The sequence below is a fragment of the Gadus chalcogrammus genome, chromosome 22 (genome assembly GCF_026213295.1).
Source record: "Gadus chalcogrammus isolate NIFS_2021 chromosome 22, NIFS_Gcha_1.0, whole genome shotgun sequence".
NCBI lineage: Eukaryota > Metazoa > Chordata > Actinopteri > Gadiformes > Gadidae > Gadus > Gadus chalcogrammus.
Genome location: NC_079433.1, coordinates 11,429,538 through 11,448,789, shown reverse-complemented (window position 1 = coordinate 11,448,789; position 19,252 = coordinate 11,429,538). Strand labels below are relative to the sequence as shown.

General features: G+C 49.7%; 1 protein-coding gene across 2 annotated transcripts; it reads right to left on the bottom strand.

Moving 5' to 3' along the window:
* Nucleotides 1-331: 331 nt before the first annotated feature.
* On the bottom strand, nucleotides 332-18,711 carry trit1 (tRNA isopentenyltransferase 1). 2 transcript variants are annotated; one of them, XM_056582883.1, is made up of 11 exons: nucleotides 18,511-18,711; nucleotides 12,250-12,389; nucleotides 10,982-11,081; nucleotides 10,158-10,318; nucleotides 8,806-8,948; nucleotides 8,513-8,624; nucleotides 6,915-7,021; nucleotides 6,581-6,658; nucleotides 1,668-1,777; nucleotides 1,395-1,512; nucleotides 332-1,016 (listed from the first exon to the last, which is right to left on the bottom strand). In XM_056582883.1, the coding sequence occupies exons 1-11, from the start codon at nucleotides 18,667-18,669 to the stop codon at nucleotides 832-834; spliced, it is 1,413 nt and encodes a 470-aa protein (XP_056438858.1). In that variant the 5' UTR covers nucleotides 18,670-18,711; the 3' UTR covers nucleotides 332-831. The 2 variants fall into 2 exon arrangements, with proteins under 2 accessions (XP_056438858.1, XP_056438859.1); XM_056582884.1 differs by having other exon boundaries at nucleotides 10,158-10,315.
* Nucleotides 18,712-19,252: the final 541 nt, after the last annotated feature.

Genomic DNA, 19,252 nt, shown 5'->3' with positions numbered 1-19,252 from the left:
CAGATGTCAGGATTCACTCAGGGCGCGTTGGGTTTCGGCCAACCCATCCCACGAACGACATGATCTACGGTTCGCTCGCTCCACGGCAGTGAGCGAGCGAGCGACACGGTGTCAGAGCGACACCGTGATGATGACAACATGATAACAACTCCAATCAGGAGCGAGCAGCATCCCTTATGAGACATCAGGACGGCGCCGCGCTGCCAAGATCGCCCCCGGGGTTCGAGACGAGACGGAACATTACCGACATCGGAGCGACACAAAGACATAAAACATCTTGATGCATTTCGTTTAATCCCCCCCCCCCCCCCCCCAATAAGGTTGTCCGTGGCCACAAATGACTGCGCTCGATAGAGGAGACCAACCCCCCCCACACAACACAGTGTCGGACCTTAAAAGAGCCACGTCTGTAAGGACGGATTATTAATAAAACAATAAACCTCTGTCTTCCATATAGAAGTTAGTCAAGTGTGAAAATAAACGTCTGGATCCAGCTCCGTCCATAACGGCTGTTTCCTCTTTCCGGTGTCCAGTCCAAAAGTTGCGTTTCTTCACTCAGATACGAGGATGACGTCTGTGTTGTACTGGACGGGAAACATTTGGCAGACTGTGGGAGATTCCAGTCAATTCCGACAGGACCTGTCCCGCTTCATCGAAAAGGAATTTGCTGGGGTCCGTTAATGATTTCCACGGGATAGCTTCAGTGCTTATGAGTTAACCTCCAACCAGTGCAGCGGTCCAAAGGTCTGGCGTGCCGGCCCCCTCCTGGTACTCGCGGGCCCCCGGCTCCCCCTGGTACCGCCGGGCCCCGCGGTGGCTGGGACTCGGGATTCAGGATGAATCAGGAGAGGCGTCTCTGGAGTTCGGCCCGAGGGCGTCTGGACGGAGACGGCCGGGGCTGAGCGGGGCGGTCTGGGCCCCCTGGAGGGTCCCTGGAGCGGGCCCCTCATCAGGGCAGGCCTCCACCTTCCTCCTCTTCCTCACGTGGCTGTGGTGCTTCTTGGATTTTAAATGGGCTAGAGGCGATAATATACAGTATGTTATTATTAGTAATCAATAGTTTTTTTCAGGCAGGCGGCCTCTTTTGAAGTGAATTAAACAAGTGGTTTGATTCATAAATATGCATTATATTTTCCAACGGAACAGAAAATCCTCTTTGCCAGAACTCTCGTTAAAAGACATAACACTATGAATAACAAACACACAGTCTCCACTTTATCTCATGCCAGAGGGATGCAGGAAGATAGAGGGCAATAACTAACTTATTTGCACGGAAACGATCGCGAGGGGGAAATAACAATAGACCAAGTTCACTGGACGGTGAAACAGCTTGACCCGGTGCCGAGAATGTTAAGCACACACTCCCTGTGTGGCAAATAAGTCAAATGGCTCACCTGTCCACTCCAGGTCACCGATGATGACTTTGTCGCACAGCTCACAGGTGTGCCGGCTGCGCTTGTTGGTAAGCTCCGCCTCCTCCACTCTGATTGGCTCTATGGCCGGACTCTCACCCTGAAAGTCAGGTTGACAGATATTTTTTGTCAACGTAGGATTTAATTTGAGCCTGTATGCTAAAACAAGGTTTTATCAAAATAGACGGAGGGTTGAGCAAGGGAGAGAAAAGAATTAGAAGGAAAGGAAGAAAGAGAGGCGACCATTGACCCCACCTTAGTGAGGCTGTGGAGGATCTGCAGTGCAGGCTCCAGCACAGTCTCCTCCCACCGGGAGACATCAGACACATCCAGGCCATACACCGCCGGCACGCTGCCCCCTGGACCTGCACACACACACACACACACACACACACACACAGTGTGGTCAGCACAAGGGATATATCTATCTATATATACACAGACACAACACCAGGGAGCCCACAAGCAGGCACACAGGAACAATAACCACACGCTAACAATACACTGAAAAGAAAGACACAGACAGACGCACACAGTGTGGTCAGCGCACGGTTCGTACAAACACAGAAACGATTACAACACACACGTACAGACGCACAATGTCGAGAATGCTATAAAGAGTGTGTGGTGTGGCGAGTCCAATGTGGTAGTGAAGCCTAGCCTGTGTTTAAGATCTGTCGTGTTAGCGTGACCATGGGAGGCGGGAGGGGGGGAGACAGGGGGAGGGGTGGATCCTGGCCCTGTGGTTGCACCCAGCGGAGAGCTGGGTTAGTGGGTGCAGCCACGCCCTGAAGCTCTGGCACTTTGCTGACTCACACCAGCTCGATAATGTCTCTCTCCCCCCCCCCCCCCCCTCTCTCTCCCTCTCTCTCCATCCCATACTAATCATGTCCCTTGCACTCTCTCTCTCATTGCAACCCCATCATCACTCTCTCTATCTCTCTCTCTCTCTCTCCCTGACTGCAACACCGATGTTTGAGCTTTCACTTCCTTCTAATGATCCCTTTCTCTTTCACTTGCAAAAACTCTCTCTCCCCCTCTACCTTCCTCTTTCTCTCTCTCCCCCTCTCTCTCTCATTTCGGTTTTGCTCCAGTCAGCAGACTCAGCAGCAGGCCCCGCAACCCTGACTGACTGTCTGAACATCTATGTGGCCATTTATCTGTCTGACCGTCTTATCTGTACGCCTGTCTGATGGGATATCTACCCTCCTAGTGTGTGCGTGCGTGCGTGCGTGTCTTACTACCCATCCGTCTGTCTGCACACACATCTGTCTAATCATCTCCCCGTTGGACTGACTTTCTCAGTCTTACTACACATCCGTCTGCATCTCTCCTCTCCCGACTCCATTATAAAATCCTCAGCTTCCTGCTTCCTTCATCCTATACACACACACACAGGTAAATTAATTTCAACCCCTGAAGGCACAGCGACTCAATTATTGCATAATCCCTCTCTCAAAAACACACACAGCCACACACACACACAGCCACACACACACACACACACACACACACACACAGTAAACCAACTGGGATGATAAGCTGAAGTGTGTTGGACTGGACGCTGACAGGAAACAGTGTTTCTACTGTACCATCCCCACGCCGCAGGGCATTCATCAAAATAAATAACAGCGTTGGGGTCTGTCAGGACGATGGCCTGGGGAACAATGTACGTCTTTAATGAGCTCCATCTTAAAGGGAGCCATAAAACTAAACGCAGCCCGCGCCCGCAGCAACCGGCCACACTTGGCTCTCACGCTGCGTCTAATTTTACATTCTGGTAAATAGACGCCATTTATACCGCACTCTTCTTGACCCGTGGCCACTTGAAGCGCTTTACAATCATTGCCTCACATTCACCCGGTCGTACATGTTCATTCACCCACGGCGGTGCCGACCACACAAGGAGACAGCCAGATCATCGGAGAGCGTTAAGGGGCTTTGCTCAGGGACAGTGGGCACGCTGGCTTAAAGCCGTTCACATGTTTCACGCACTCATTCGTTTGCAACGGTACTGGCTAGGGTCGTTGTTTTGGATGGCTCGGATCGCATTTGCTCTGAACAGCAGGAGGAGGGGGACAGAGGGCCGTTTGTTTTGGCCCCGCCACTCGCGCGGCCCCCAGCACCCCCGCCTGACATAAAGACTGTACAGTGAGCCGGGCCCCTAAACGGACCGCCTTACAACACGACCACAGCGCATGGGTTATGCTTTATGTTTATATATAACGCGCACACACACACACACACACACACACACACACACACACACACACACACACGCACACACGCCTTGCTTTCGTGCCTTGCTCAGTGACACTGCGCCACTCAATGCAACAAAAGAAGAAACAGGAGGAATAGAACCCCCACCAGTGTGTGTGCGCGTCTCAGCATGTGTCAGGGAGGGCCTGTTGTGCGCGTTTGCTTCGACATGAAAGCAAGCGGGTGACCCTTAATTTAAGCATCGGGTTTCATGGACACAATTGCCGTGTGTGTGTGTGTGTGTAAGAGAGTCCTTTTTGTGTTGCTGGTAAAAGGGCGGGCAGATGGTTGTGGTGGCGGTGAGCCGCGCATACCTTTATTGTGTACGCAACGTCCCGCCACCCTCTGAACGGGTAAACACTTCACCTCAGACAGCCCTTCATATCTCCCTCTCCCCCTCTCTCTCTCTCTCTCTCTCTCTCTCTCTCTCTCTCTCTCTCTCTCTCTCTCTCTCTCTCTCTCTCTCTCTCTCTTGATCCTTTACCGACTACCTCTCTTGACGACGCCCCCGTCCGTCTCTCTCTCGCCCCCTTTGTCCCTTGACCGCCAGACGCGTCTGCTGTGAAGAGTGGAGGTAAAGAGAGAGGGGGTGGGGGGGGGGGTAGGGGGGGGTCTGCCAGATGCTGGACGGAGAATCCCCCTCTTCTCCACAAGCCCCGCTCCTTCTTGTTCGGGGGGGTGAAATCGTACTCTGCTAATCTCCCCAAGAGTGAAAGACGGACGATAAGAGAGAGCAGGTGGAGGCGGGGGACAAAGAGTGGCACGCCCTGGCCCCGTGGATCGGGAAACACACACACACACACACACACACACAAGCGTGGTGGGTCGGGCTCTCCTGCAGCAGGGCGTCTGCTGCCCTCCCTGTTGATACAGCAGCCCACCTGTCGCAGCAGGCCGTCAGCGAGTGCCAGCTGTGCCCCCTTCTACACTGGCGGCTGCTGCTGCTCCGTGTGTGTGTGTGTGTGTGTGTGTGTGTGTGTGTGTGTGTGTGTGTGTGTGTGTGTGTGTGTGTGTGTGTGTGTGTGTGTGTGTGTGTGTGTGTGTGTGTGTGTGTGTGTGTGTGTGTGTGTGTGTGTGTGTGTGTGTGTCACCTTCTACCCACAAGTGGTTCGGATTACATGGCTTTCTTTCCTTCTCTTTCCATCTTTTTAAAGTTTCTGAGTTGCTTCCTCTGTAGAGCAGCTTTAGTGGACCATGAACTTACATAGACTCACTGTCTCTGGATGGCAGAGTCTGTCTGAGCCGAGTTTTGTTTTGACTGGAGACGGTTTGTCACTGAACCACCAACTCATAACACATGATTGTGACAAACTCCCCATGCCAAAACACGTCATTGTTATGTTCACATTATAATCCAAAGTGACTCAAGGAATATGTGCTATTCAGGGTTTATACTTGAAGCTTTCTAGGTGACTCTGATGCCTTCTTCCATACCTCTTTCAACAGATTAACCCGATCCGTTTGGGTGTAAGAGTAGGGCTTAGGTTCACTCTGAAACCATTTTACAAGCATGGTGTTGGATCCTGGGGTGTGTGTGTGTGTGTATGTGTATGTGTGTGTGTGTGTGTGTGTGTGTCTTTCAGGGTGCCGAGAACTCCAAATTCACCTGCAACATTGAGGTTGGAATGTTTCCTTAAGGAAATAGAAGGTAAAAAGAGGTAGAATCAAGTATTTACTGAATCAAGTAAATACTCGATTCAGTGTTGATATTAGTCAGATTAATTAAATAATACTTGAAATCATTAGCCTTTTCTGGACACCAAATAATAATATTGCAAAAAAAAATGGGTTGAAATGCCATCCCGCAATTTTCTTTTGGTGCGAGTAGTTTTATGTGTGTGCAGTTTGTGTAAACCAGTGCGTGTGTGCACAGTACTCATGTATGCCTAGTATGTGTGTATGCCTAGTACGTGTGCCGGTTTAGTATGTGTATGCACACAGTCTGTGTGTGTGCGTGTGTGTCTGTGTGTAGTGGTGTCAGAGCCTTACTGGGGGGTTTACAGTGTGGAGCGGCGTAAGCCACTTAGCGCTAACAGGATGAGGCGGTAGTCGGGTTACTACAGGCCACGCTACGACTCCAAGATGACCAGGTAAGCAGAGCACGAAGTCAGGTTCAGCGTCCCTACGTTTAGGTACCAATGCAGGGGGACATGCACAAGCGTGGACAGAGGAAACATTCACTATATGTTGCGTAAAAACATCGGCCCTTTTCCTAGAAGTTAAAGAAAGGGAAACTAAAAGCAGAAACTGATTTTACAGTTCACCCCCTTTTCGGATCCTCTGGCCACTCGCTGACCTTGCTGATTTGAGTGTTGCAACGTTTGATGGGAACAGGAAGGTAAGGGATGCTGATGGGAAAACATACATTTGTAGGCGGTACCACAGCAGCCATGTATTCCACAACCGTGTTTTTTGGTCAGCGATACCGAAACACGGTTGTGAAATTGAAAACGATGTGAAATTGAAATGTTTGGCGGGGGATAACGCATATGCAAGTTGTATAATTTCAATTAGTATTGTATCAATTGTTGAAATTGTTTTGGGAGGGATGGGTACAATTCTGATATTGTTGTGAATGGGAAGGATACAGGGAGATACACAAACATACACACAGCCAACACTGCAGTATAGAGCTACAAAGGGCTTATTGCTAGTTTAATAGAGTGTGTGAATCCCATCTTGTTAGAGTGAGTACTGATTAGTTCCAGCACTGAAGAAGGGGTAGAGGCCCCCCCCCCCCCACCTCTACACAATCCCACACACAAACACATACACACACACACCAATGCTAGGTACATGCCTAAAAGCAAACACATCCTTTCCACAAACCCACATGACGCCACAAACCTCCACCCCCCCCCCCCCTACACACACACAACACAGTAAACCCAAACACAAAGAGCACTGACGTTTGAGGAAGCGGTTGCGGACCCATTTGTTCTGTTGCCGGGCGTACCGCCTGGTGGCGTTCTTCAGCGCCTCGGTACCTGGCGAGAAGCACAGGAAGGGAGTCACTCGAGGACGAGATACCACATGGGGTCAGACAAAGGGCACACATTAAATCAATCATCATTACCATCATCAACAAATGTTTTCAAAGGATCAGAAAAAGTGACCCGTTGCCAAAACACGATGCAAATAGTACACTAGAACGCCTTGGTTTAAATCCTATTTCGAAAATGAAGAAGAAACTGCAGTGGATTTGAATGGCTATGGAACTGACTGCGGTTTAAAGGATGAGACCTTTGTCTCGGAGGGTCTCCCGTTGGCCGCAGTCCTCGGGGGCCGTCAGGTACTGGTGGAACTCCTTAAAGCCAATGGACTGGAAGATGCCGTGCTGGTAGTCTTGACTGACAGGAGGAGGGGAGGGGGGAGGGGGGAGGGGGGGGGGGGGGTTGGGGAGAGGCATCGGGTTAACAATCTATCGAAACAGAAATATGAACAGTCTATCAGGAGGAGAAAAATAGACTCTTAGTCCATCTCTTAGTCCATCTGCCGCTTCAGACACAACCAATCGTGGCTCATTTAGATCTGTTCTCCTCGACCTCCTGTTAAACTCTCTCTCCCTCTTTCCCTCTCTCAGCTTCCCCCTCACGCCATCCCTCCCTCCATCTTCCCCTCTTGTTTCCTCCCAGACCAAGCAGGAGAAGTCTGGGCATATTGTGATACTTTTGTGGGCCAGGCTGACACAGAGACATGGAGACAGAGAGACACGGCGGAAAGACACGGCGGATAGACACAGAGAATGCCCCAGGGCCAGGATAGCGTTTCCCTGCCCGACCAAGGTGACCGGAGACCGGGGCAGGTTTGGCAGGATCAAGGGAGCAGGGAGAGAGAGGAGAGTAGGATATGGATGGAGAGAAGAAAATAGAGCACCCAAGAAGACGAGACAACGTGGCTTGTGAGGATGGAAAGAGGGGGGGGGGGGGGGGGAAGAGAGAGAGAGAGAGAGAGAGAGAGAGAGAGAGAGAGAGAGAGAGAGAGAGAGAGAGAGAGAGAGAGAGAGAGAGAGAGAGAGAGAGAGAGAGAGAGAGAGAGAGAGAGAGAGAGAGAGAGAGAGAGAGAGAGAGAGAGAGAGAGAGAGAGAGAGAGAGAGAGAGAGAGAGAGAGAGAGAGAGAGATGGAGAAATTGGAGAATAGCGCACAGGAAATGCAGTGAGTCAATGAAATGGAGAGGGAAAGATGGAGAGGAGCGAGAGAGAGCGAGAGCACGCGAGAGAGAGCGAGAGAGAAACAGGGATAGGTTTGACCTTGTCCTCTTGCCATAGAAGTCAGGGTGGTGGTGGTGTTGGTGGGGTGGTGTTCTGGGCTAATGCAGCATTTAAAAGGAAGGAAGAGGGGGAGTAAGAACGATGGAGGGGGGGGGGTGCAGGCAGCATCCTGGGCACCTTGCCACCAGTGCATCAATTTCCTGCAGCCACACCCCATCAATCAATAGCCCATGTGCACGCCAGCAAAAGCGCACAGAAACGCTTGGGCGTCAACCCACACACAGTCAGCCACCAACAGACAGACTCAGCATATCAATGCCGCTTGCGAAAAAGGAAAAAAAAAGGAAAATAAAAGATCCCTACCCGGGAAGGTCTACGGCCATATTCAGCAATTAGGAGAACTCGGGCATTAGCATGGGGAGAATCTGTGCTATAAATCAAACCCACCCCTACACCCAAACACCTCATGTGGGGGAAAAAAAGCAAGCAAGAAGTGTGGGTTGGTCCGTTAACCCGGTTTTACCTGATGGAAATGAAGGCAGTGGGGAATTCAATCCAATCGAACTGGTCATGTGATTGAAAAAATTATCTTGCAACTCCAACCACAGCTTGTGTGTCCGCTGCCGTTACCTGTCCTCCTGGAGCCTGCGCTGGTTGTAGCGCTCGTGGAAGTCCCTGAGCTCCTCCATGAGCCCCGCGGACAGCATGGCGTCCACGCGGGCGTCCAGACGCACGTCCAGAGCTGTCCCGGCCGGGGATAACATAGCAACACACACACACCGGGAAAAATAACATCAGCTAACACCTATGTGAAACTGTGTGTGTGTGTGTGTGTGTGTGTGTGTGTGTGTGTGTGTGTGTGTGTGTGTGTGTGTGTGTGTGTGTGTGTGTGTGTGTGTGTGTGTGTGTGTGTGTGTGTCTACCTTGCATGTCGGCGTGCAGCCAGAAGATGCAGGGGTCGGGGTAGCGCAGCGGCCCCCCCAGCCCGCCCGCCCCCTCCTGGCCTTGCTGCTCCTCCAGCCAGCGGCTGTGGGCCACGCCCGTGTCCTCGTGCACCTGCAGACTCCTGCGGACCACCGCAACCACAAAACACTAGGTCATCAACAGAACCCACCCTAGGGCATCAACAGAACCAACCCTAGGGCAACAACAGAACCCACCCTAGGGCAACAACAGAACCCACCCTAGGGCAACAACAGAACCCACCCTAGGGCAACAACAGAACCCACCCTAGGGCAACAACAGAACCCACCCTAGGGCAACAACAGAACCCACCCTAGATCATCAACAGAACCCACCCTAGGTCATCAACAGAACCCACCCTAGGGCAACCACAGAACCCACCCTAGGGCAACAACAGAACCCACCCTAGGGCATGTCAAGTGTGTCGGGGGAGGTTGTCCGCGTTGCGTGAACTAAACTATATTGTGGACATTGAGGTCGTCATGCCGACTCATCAAACGGGACCACAAAGGCGCGTCCCTGAGTTAAAAGACAATCAATGAAAGGGAGTGAACTAGAAAGAGACGTTTTCTTGCACGTAGTTCTCCTGCTTATAGCCACCTAAGATTGCAGCTTCTGCATTTTTGTATTTTCTTCTTTTTTTTTTGAAAGGGACTAAGATTCAAATTCCGGCGGCAGACTTCCTCAGCGGCACTCGCGCTCAAAGGTCACGATCGAGGAAGGAGGTCACTCGCTAACAAACACATTTCCCGTCAGCCAGAGGAACTGTGTAACCGAAACCCCCTTCGCGCAAACAAAGATCACAGTAGTGGACACACTTACAGATCTGTGTGTGCGTGTGTGTGTGCATGTGGAGGCTTAAATAGAAGTAGTGGTCGTGATTTTTGGATTTTTCGGCTTATCTGGGGTCGATAGCGACGGAGAGGAACTCCGCCAGCGCACCACAAAACAGACATTAGGGGTGTAATTTGTGTCACTCGTAAGCTGACTTATAAATAAACGGCTGTTGGCCAGGCACACACACACACACATACACACACACCCCACCCACCCACACACATACATACTGAAGCATCATGGTTCCTTGTACACTGTGACATTGTGACACCTCATTAAGGAAACAAGACAATCACTATCAGGAGGCAGTCATGCTTTTCACACATTCCTTGCCGGATCAAGCATGTGTTGTCACACACACACATACATCGAATGAGTCTCAGTTTAGAATCCTACTGCTTTAAGACATCGTTTTATCCTCTGGATTTTCCCTGCATTTCACAGCTAAATCAACCCTTTTTCTTTACGTACCTACCTGGCGATCTTGCGCGCGTTGTTGGGGTGCAACATGGCGGCCATCTTGGGGTCCACCTCCATCAGTCTCTTGTGCAGCTCGGCCCCGCCCATTTTCTCCAGCTCCGCCTTCCTCAGCGCAGCCCGGTCTTCTCCTGCTTTCGCCGACTCTGCCTTCTCCTGCTGGAATCAAGAAACTAAATACTAAAAATTGTACCCGCCGTAAGTCAATAATTGATAAGACATTACAGAATAAATTGCATAATTTGCTGGTCTATTGCTGAAACAATCAATAATTCATTCGGCTTATTTATCGGGGGAAGTAAGTACGATTTTCTGCTTGTAGCATCAAGAATGCATGCATAATCTCGCCTTTACTTGCTTCCAAAAAACAATAAGATAGGATACTTTTCTTTTTTTCGTGGCTGCTTTTCTTGGCCTTAAGATGAAGCAAGCACATTTAAGATATCACCGTTGGCTTATTTCGGCTGGTAAACAGGGAGGGCTCTAATTGGTTAGAGTTATGAGGAAGGCTGCTGATTGATGCAGGAGTTATTTTGAAGATTTCTAAATGGTTAGAGAGTTACAAACAAATCAGGCTCCCAATCATGCTTCTGATTAAAGAGTTATTAGAATGGCTTCTGATTGGTTCAAGAGGTCATTAGGAAGCCTCTGATTGGCTTAAGACAGCTCTAAGTGTCCGTACATGTGCAAGGTAAGAGGTTCATCGCTTTGACTTGGCAGAAGTTTCCATGGTTTGATGAAGCGGAGAAGGCGTGTGTGTGTGTAACTGAGTGTGTAATTGGAAGTACAGATTTGATAGATAGATTCCTTAAAGCTACAAACCCGTGTATCCACCAGGACTTTCCACAGCAACGACTCGATGTAATAGTTGGTCCCGCCAACTATGATTGGCAGCTTGCTTCTGGTGTGCAGGTCCTCGATGTTCCAATTAGTTAGGGAAGCAACCAACCCGAAAGCCTTTATTTAATGTTCAATCACTCATGCAGCACGGCTCCAAACCAAATCCGGCCAGTTTCAGTAAAACATAAATGCTGTGTGTGTGTGTCTCACGCCTTTTTCTTTAAAATACCACAGAGACAGTCTTTCATCTCAGTCAGTCTTCTCTCACTCACTCTACCACACAGAGCTTCTCTCACTCTCTCCCCTGAGAAGAACAAGCGAGACAACATAAGGATTCACGTGAACAAGCCCATGCTCTTTTTGAGAGAGAGCGAGATGAGTGAAGATCTTCCAGAGAGAAACCAGGTCCTTCTCTTTTTATGGCCTCTGCCCCACACACACACCCCCTAATGTCACCGTGATCCAAGAGATGGGGAAGTTATTCTGTAATGGGGGGGGGGGGGGGGGGGGGGGTGACATGTATCAGAGTAAAGGGGAGGAAAATCCTTGAAAAGGGAGAGGCAGACAGAGCGCCCCGCCCACAATTACCCATCAGCCCCCACATCCTTCTTCCTAAGATACACACACCCGCCATCCTATACCGATTTCACAATCGCTCTCTTTCTGTCCATTCCTAGATAAGGTCTACATACACATTGCATTCAGGCTGGCGTTGGTCTAAGCCTATTCTTAGGCGCGCGCTCTCTCTCTCTCTCTCTCTCTCTGTGTGTGGCTGAGCCCTGCTGATCTATTAATACCACCTCTAGTTATCGCCTCCTCTTTTCCACGTGTTACAGCCTGTGTGTCTGTGAGGAGGTGCTGCTGCCCAGTGCGTGTCAGCCACACGGTCCCCTCTATTTATATCCCCTCTAGTGATCTCTCTTCTCATTTCAGTGAAACATCTGCAGCAGGCGACACTCTGCCAGAACCAGGACACACCACACACACAAGCAGGGCCAAGCATTCCCTGGATAGATGCGTGCGTGCCCCACACACACACACACACACACACACACACACACACACACACACACACACACACACACACACACACACACACACACACACACACACACACACACACACACACACACACACACACACACACACACGAAAAGGTGTTGGGCGAGATATCGCCACCAGGCCCGAGATGTCACTGAACCAGATACCCGCCATCAGCACGCTTCTGCCGCTTGCCAAATAAGGATATGAGGGGGAGGGCTTTGTTCCTGAAGTCAACAACGGTGTAGCTGCTGACCAGTGGGTCCACGAAGCCGATCATGTGATGTGTGCACTGGGCACGCTCCTTCGTCGTCACCTTATTGGTGATGATGTCCAGGCCCTGGTAGACCTGGAGAAAGAAAACAGAAAACAAACAAACAATGAACCAATCAACGATCACAAAGGGGCGCAGCATGCAGCAGAGAACCCTGGGTAATGATGAGGACTTACACCAGCACCGTGACGTGAATAATTAAACAGGCGTTACGTTGGAACAATAAGGGTGTGGGGGATTAATAATGCAGTCCATGTTTTCTTTCATTTGGACGTTATTGTTAATTCCCTGCCAGAGCGGTGGACAAGGTTTCTTTTCGTTTCATAAGCACTGAGGTGAAATACTGAGGGGAGTGTAAATAAACACAGAGCCACGCGAAGAGAGCTTGGCCTTGCTAGAATGTGGCGACGGTGTGCGATGCGCTATCACACACACACACACACGCTCATCCTAAACACAAAGAATGCGTGTGAAGCCTGGGCTGCGTCATTGCGCCATAGCAATGGAGTAATCCCAGCTTCCACTCTGAAGCACTGGCTCCCAAAGGACCACTGGGGAGCGGGGTTAAAACATTAACCTGATGTAAACCCTAGGCCTGAAGATTGGAGGCACGCCTGTGCGTGTGTTTAGGGTCAAGTGGGACAAGCAGCTGAGGAATAATTCAGTGTTATCTCCACACGACACCGCTGTCAGACAGCAGGATGCATGGGGCGGAAGAACAGACCAAAATGACTTGGGTTGTGTTGTCGGTGAACTCGGAAAAGGGTTTGAGGCTCAGAGTTTGACTTTTTGGGGAGTAGAAGAGATAAAAAAAGAGGCAGAGTGTAAAATGGAAGGGAGTTCAAGGAGGATATGGATGGAGGGAAGGAAGAGAATACAGAGACAAGCAGGATACCCAGACGGCCCCGTGCCCAGAGTGGAGCACTGTGTTCTTGTCACACAGAACAGGATGCTCTTGGCAAATTTGATGAATAAATAAATCTGTGAAAAAAGAAAAAAAAGGGAAAGGAATGGTGTGGTAATGTGCTTTGTGAGATCGTACAGAACGCGGGCCAAAGAGAGGGAGAAGGTGCGAAAAAAGGGAGAGAGATAATTGGGAATAAGTTGGCTGTGTGTGTGTGTGTGTGTGTGTGTGTGTGTGTGTGTGTGTGTGTGTGTGTGTGTGTGTGTGTGTGTGTGTGTGTGTGTGTGTGTGTGTGTGTGTGTGTGTGTGTGTGTGTGTGTGTGTGTGTGTGTGTGTGTGTGTGTGTGTGCGCGCGCACCAGGGTCATGCGTCTCATTGTAAGCCACGTTCCTTACTTGCTCCCTGATTTACATCCAGTCTCAGTGAAAAGGCAGCCCGGGGCCCCTTGCACTCACACCCGCCATTGTTCTCATCAGTTCAAATCTCAATTTCCAAGTAATGCTCTCTCCCTCTCCCACAAACACAGTCTCTTTGATTGTAAAAGCGAGCTAGTTTCTCCATTTTCACCCTTAACTTCTCGTCTTTCATGGAAGACTTCTTCTGCTCGGTCCCATTCGAACCTGCTGTTAGGGGCTATGAAAGCAGACACAGCTTATACTTAATTGCATGTGTGTGTGAGGAAGCACCGAACATGGAGTCTAATTCTAGTGCGCTCCCTTCACAAAGACAGGGCGAGTACAGCGAGCAGCGCAAGTAGGGCGGAACCTCACCACGGTCACAAGCACTTAAGCAGGAGGAAATGAAGGGAAAAAGGCTTTCAGGTGGTTAAAAACCAGCGAAAGAAATTAAAAGGAGACAGAAGAAAAAGAGGTGGCGGCAGCCATGAACTGAGCAACAGACGAGGAACGTTTGGTTGGATAGAGCTGATTGGCCACAGAGTCAAGAAGAGAGCAGAAAAGAGGATAAAGATCTCCACAATTGAATTTATTCTCATCTAGGGAGCAAACTGAAAATTATAAAAAGAATGAAAGCCACAAGTAGCAAAAAAATATAACTGTGTGTGTGTGTGTGTGTGTGTGTGTGTGTGTGTGTGTGTGTGTGTGTGTGTGTGTGTGTGTCTCTCTGCTTTTGTGTGCGACAGGATTTATAGACATGGTCGTAAATGACCTGAGTGGGCTCAAGCGCTGTGCGGAGACTGGAATTAACGTATGCCCCAGCCTGCGTGCCTGTGCGTGTGTGTGAGGGACAGAGAGTGAGTGACTGCGTGTAAGGGATGCCTTCAGACAATAAGCCCAGTGTTCCAGCTCTGATGCCTGCCTGCCTGCCCAACCTTATGCCGGGCATGAAACAGCTGTTCCTCAGAAAGAAAGGAAGAAAGAAAGAACTGGGAGAAAAAAAAAAAGGTGTGTGAAAGGAAGGAAAGAAAGAAAGAAAGAAGGAAAAAGAAGGAAAGATAAATAGAAAACATTGAAAGAAAGAAAAAAAAAAAAATTATGAAAGAGGAAAAGACTGAATGAACGAAACCCCAGAAATAATAGGGGAGAGAGAAAGCCTGTACAATATGTTTCTAGCTTTACATCTGCTGTACTTCATTCCTACACATTATATAGTCCATTAAGGTGTTGCCTTCTCTCCCCTGCCTTGGTGCATGTCTTTTGCATCCAATACATCTCCACCAGTCAAAACTGACTTCTCTCTTTCTATACATTTTCATCCTCCTCCGATAGCACCATCTTACTCTCCTTCTTTGTTTCCGTTGAATCAGTCTCTCACTCCCTCACTCCTTCCATGGGGAAGTGTTCAGTAATGGCAGACTACTAAATCTTTCAGGATGTGTTTCTCCCTTGTGTCCCCCCTGGAGCCCATCTAAACCCCCGCCACCCCCCCCCCCCCCTCCGCTCCTGCTGAGCGCTACATAGGGGCGGTGCATTCCCCTACACACGTGTACGCTCGCATGTTCACGCACAGACACACACGTGTGTCGTAAAAGTCCCTCGCACCTTCTCAGAGCGGGTTCATCAGCGATCTGCGTCGGCCCTCACATGCGTCTGATCAGCGGATAAACGATGAATCACAGCTGCGAACGTGGGAGCTGCCACGACCCAGACGGACCCGTCAGAATCCCAGACCCACCCACAGCAGGCAGGCAGGCGAGTTGGAGGGGGGGGGGGGGGGGAGACAGAGGAGGGAGGGGGGCAGAGGAAGAGAGAGACAGAGAGAGATGGAGAGATAGAGGAAGAGAGAGACGGAGGAAGAGAGCAAGAGTGAGAGCAAGAGAGCAAAACTGCATGAATTTGAAGGATGCAATACAAAGCGGATAGCGTGGGATGTGGTTCACACATTCTCTCCCTCCCTCCCTCCCTCCCTCCCTCCCTCCCTCTCCATCTCTCCCTCCCTCCCCATCTCTCTCACCCTCCCTCCAGCCCTCCGTCTCTCAGTGTCAGTGGACCACTCATTGACCTATGGAGCTCAACTTGTTCCGCAGGGTTTCACAGGGACTACGCAGCCAGCACGGTGACACATGTGGGCCTTCGACCCTATTAATTCATGATTCGGCAGCGTATGCTACCACTCCGGATGACGGATAGCCCCCCGTCTTTCAGCCGCCATGCGACGACGCTAATGTTTACCAAATGAAGGTTTTACAACCCACGACGCTCATTGTCACCATGGGCCGTGTTCGGACAGTACTAAAACACAGGTCACTAGCCGCCGTCCACGCATGACGCCCACATTGGTAAACATGAGCGCACACGCACAAAACCACACACACTATGGCAACGGCCAATTCGGCTGGTGGTGGTGACCTGTAAAATTGGCCCTCGGGACCTTTGGGGACCCGACGTGAGACTCTCCTGACCTCCTGCTTTCTGGCTCTCAGAACTCCCTGGCCCCACCGGACTGACACGGGTTCCCGCCCACGCACCGGCAGGGCAGAACAGATATCATCAATGGTCTCCCCGCCTTCCTCCTCCAAACCCATCTATGATCATCATCACAATGTTAGGCCCCTCATTCTTTCCCACACACATCGGGTGGAAAAAAAACAGCCTTAACCCCCCGCCCGCCCCTTCCCCAGACTGAAAACTAGGCCCAAATCCAAAAGTTCGAACCCCTCTTTCTGGGACCCAGAAGCGGAAAGAGTGGAGGGGGAGTAGGGTGGGGGCAGTGTTTAGCTGCTTATAATTCAGTGGTTTACACGGTTGGCACGTCCTCTTAGAATGACGCAACGGCCAGGAACTTGTCTATGCATCCGCCATTGATAGTGTGTATATTTAACCAGTGAATAATACCCCCACACACAATTCCGATGCACTCCAGACCAGGGCCACAGGATGGGGGGCATTAACAGAACTGGGGGCCGTTGGGTTGGGAAGGGTCGGGGGTGTGTGGGGGGGGCGACAATGGCACAATAGGAGTGTTAGGGGAGTGTGGGAAGCGATTCTCTGGGGAATACAATAGCCGCTTCCCCAGTGGCCACAGTGTGTCCCATTCATTGTGTGCGGCAGCGACCGCTAGCCTAGCCTAGCACCCAAGTATGCACTGGCTCAGCACAATGCGGCTTTCTCCCAAACAAGACCGGGCTGTTTCCTATCCCAAAGACAACACACACATAGTGCTAGCCTACACACAGCCTGGTTCTCAAATCGTCTCACATCAGTTTCTCACACACACACACACACACACACACACACACACACACACACACACACACACACACACACACACACACACACAGTCTCTAAATAGGCCAATGGTCCTCGCTACTGGAACTGCTGGTTGAGGAGAATTCCAAGAACATTCTGGAATGTTATTAGCATAACCCAGTTACCCAGTAGCAGGTACATGGCTGGAAGACTCGGTCCCAGAGCGCAAACACGTCGTCTCCAAGAATGTGCAGCTCTGACAGGCTGATAAGACGCCATGTGTTCCAAGGTGGGTGAACGACCCTGGAGCCTGGCCCTGAAGACCATACAGACAGGAAGGCTAGTTGGGAATACAAGGTAAGCTCTTCCCCATGAAGGTCATCATTTAAAGGGGTCAGCTTGGCAGGGGTGGGGCGGATATAGGTGAAGGCATCATGACACACCGGCTTCTAACCTTCCGTCTACACGACCGTTCATGCACCTGACCCTGGGTTTGAAGACGGTTGCCGTGACAAATCGCCTGAGAACCAAGGGAGGCTGGAGGGAGTCGGTGGCAGCAGTTGCTCAACAATGCGAGCGTGAGAGATCATGGCATTGTTACACAGGCGCTCTTGCTCGCACATGCACGCCAAAACACGACAGGGGGTCATTTCCATAAATCATGTGAATTAGGTCTCATTCCTGTGTGTACACTTGCAGGCTTGCATCTAGATGCCTCACCCGGCTTCCATCATTCCTAAGATGAGGTTTGAATAAACACTCTTATATGGACTACTGTCTTATAACATGCCAAAAGCCCTGGCTAACCCAGACGAGTGGTTGACAAAATGAGTTGATCTACCATTTATTTTTACAGAAATTTTTACATCCTTTTTTAACTACAGCATTTAAAAGGTTTCGACTGAGAATAACCATATAGAAAAGGCCATAACATACATCCAGACGAGATAATGGCAAATAATAAGTTTTAGCTTATTCTTTAACCATTAAGCCACAACCTGTTTCCTTTCAAGCTATTTAAATTAGCTATAAATAACGGTGCTGTAGTCTAAAGCAGACTACATTTCCCAGACTCCACTGCGTCTACATCAGTCATGGACACGATTGTCAGACTTGTTACTTGTGAGGAGACAACGTGGAGCTAGCAAGCCGTTTGGCAAGGGATATTGCCTACTATGTCGACGCGTGAGCATATTAGTCAGATTGAGCAAGAACGACATGTGTTACTTAGAAGTTATGGTGGCGGCTAGCTTCTCTTCTCAACCGACACAATTGACTTCCCAATAGGGTTATTAATGTTATGTGATCTTTATATGGGGCAACAACCTGAACATAAACGATGTCCAGCGATGTATAGTCATTATAGCCTGCCTGGCTAGACAAGACACGTAAAATACACTAACGACATACCTATGAAGGACCACTTATGTCTGACCTCGCATGGAAATGGGATGGACATCTTCAATCGTCTTGGTTTATTTTGACACTGATAAGGGGGAATAAACGCGTACATGGACTTCTTTCATCAATAATTGTCTATCCTTAAGATGTTGTACTCTTGAAATGAAAGATATATTCTGATCAGAAACGCGTGGCTATCACGTCAAGGACTCGGGCCATTTGTTTGTTGTTGCAATGTCCTTACCTGCATGGAGTCAGCGCTGATTATTTCCCCTTGCATACGTTTACCGATTTCTATTGCTAACTTCGACTTTCCAGTTCCAGTAGCACCTAAAACTACAACTAAAGGAGGAACCATCGTCTTCTTCAAGGCAGACTGCACGCTTCGAGCGGACGCCGCCATGATGCCTCGGTCACCAGCTGACAATAACGCACATGCGCAGTAGCTGAGAATGGCTGAGGACGATGCTGGTTCTGTAACTTAGCAACAAGAAGCCGTTTGCGGTAACGTTGATTTGAATAATGGGGTTTTCCAATGTCCGGGACGTTATTTTGTCTTGGGAATAACAATCATTTCGACAGAAGACCCTTGTCTACTGTAAACCAAAAATGCATTGTTCTTTGATCATCAAAGGGGTTACTTCAGTTTGCAAATTTAGAGTAAGCACTGCAGGCAATTCCTTTAGCGCTGTAGTATAAATCAAATACTTGATTCGACTTCATTAGATCAGAGTATTGACTGAATTATAATGAAATTGGCTTTAAAATAAAATGAGAAAATGGTTGATATCGTTTCTATGGAAACTAGAAGCTGAGCAGTGAAAAAAAAAGAGAGGGAAAAGGTGCTTGTTGCCATGGCAGAGCAGCCCGGATGTGTTACCTTGGAGACTGCTCCGAATAAAAGCTTGATGCAGTAGAGGATTAGTTTACATTGACATTTGCAGGTATTGTCGTTTAATAAACTACACATCCAACATCTTTCCTTA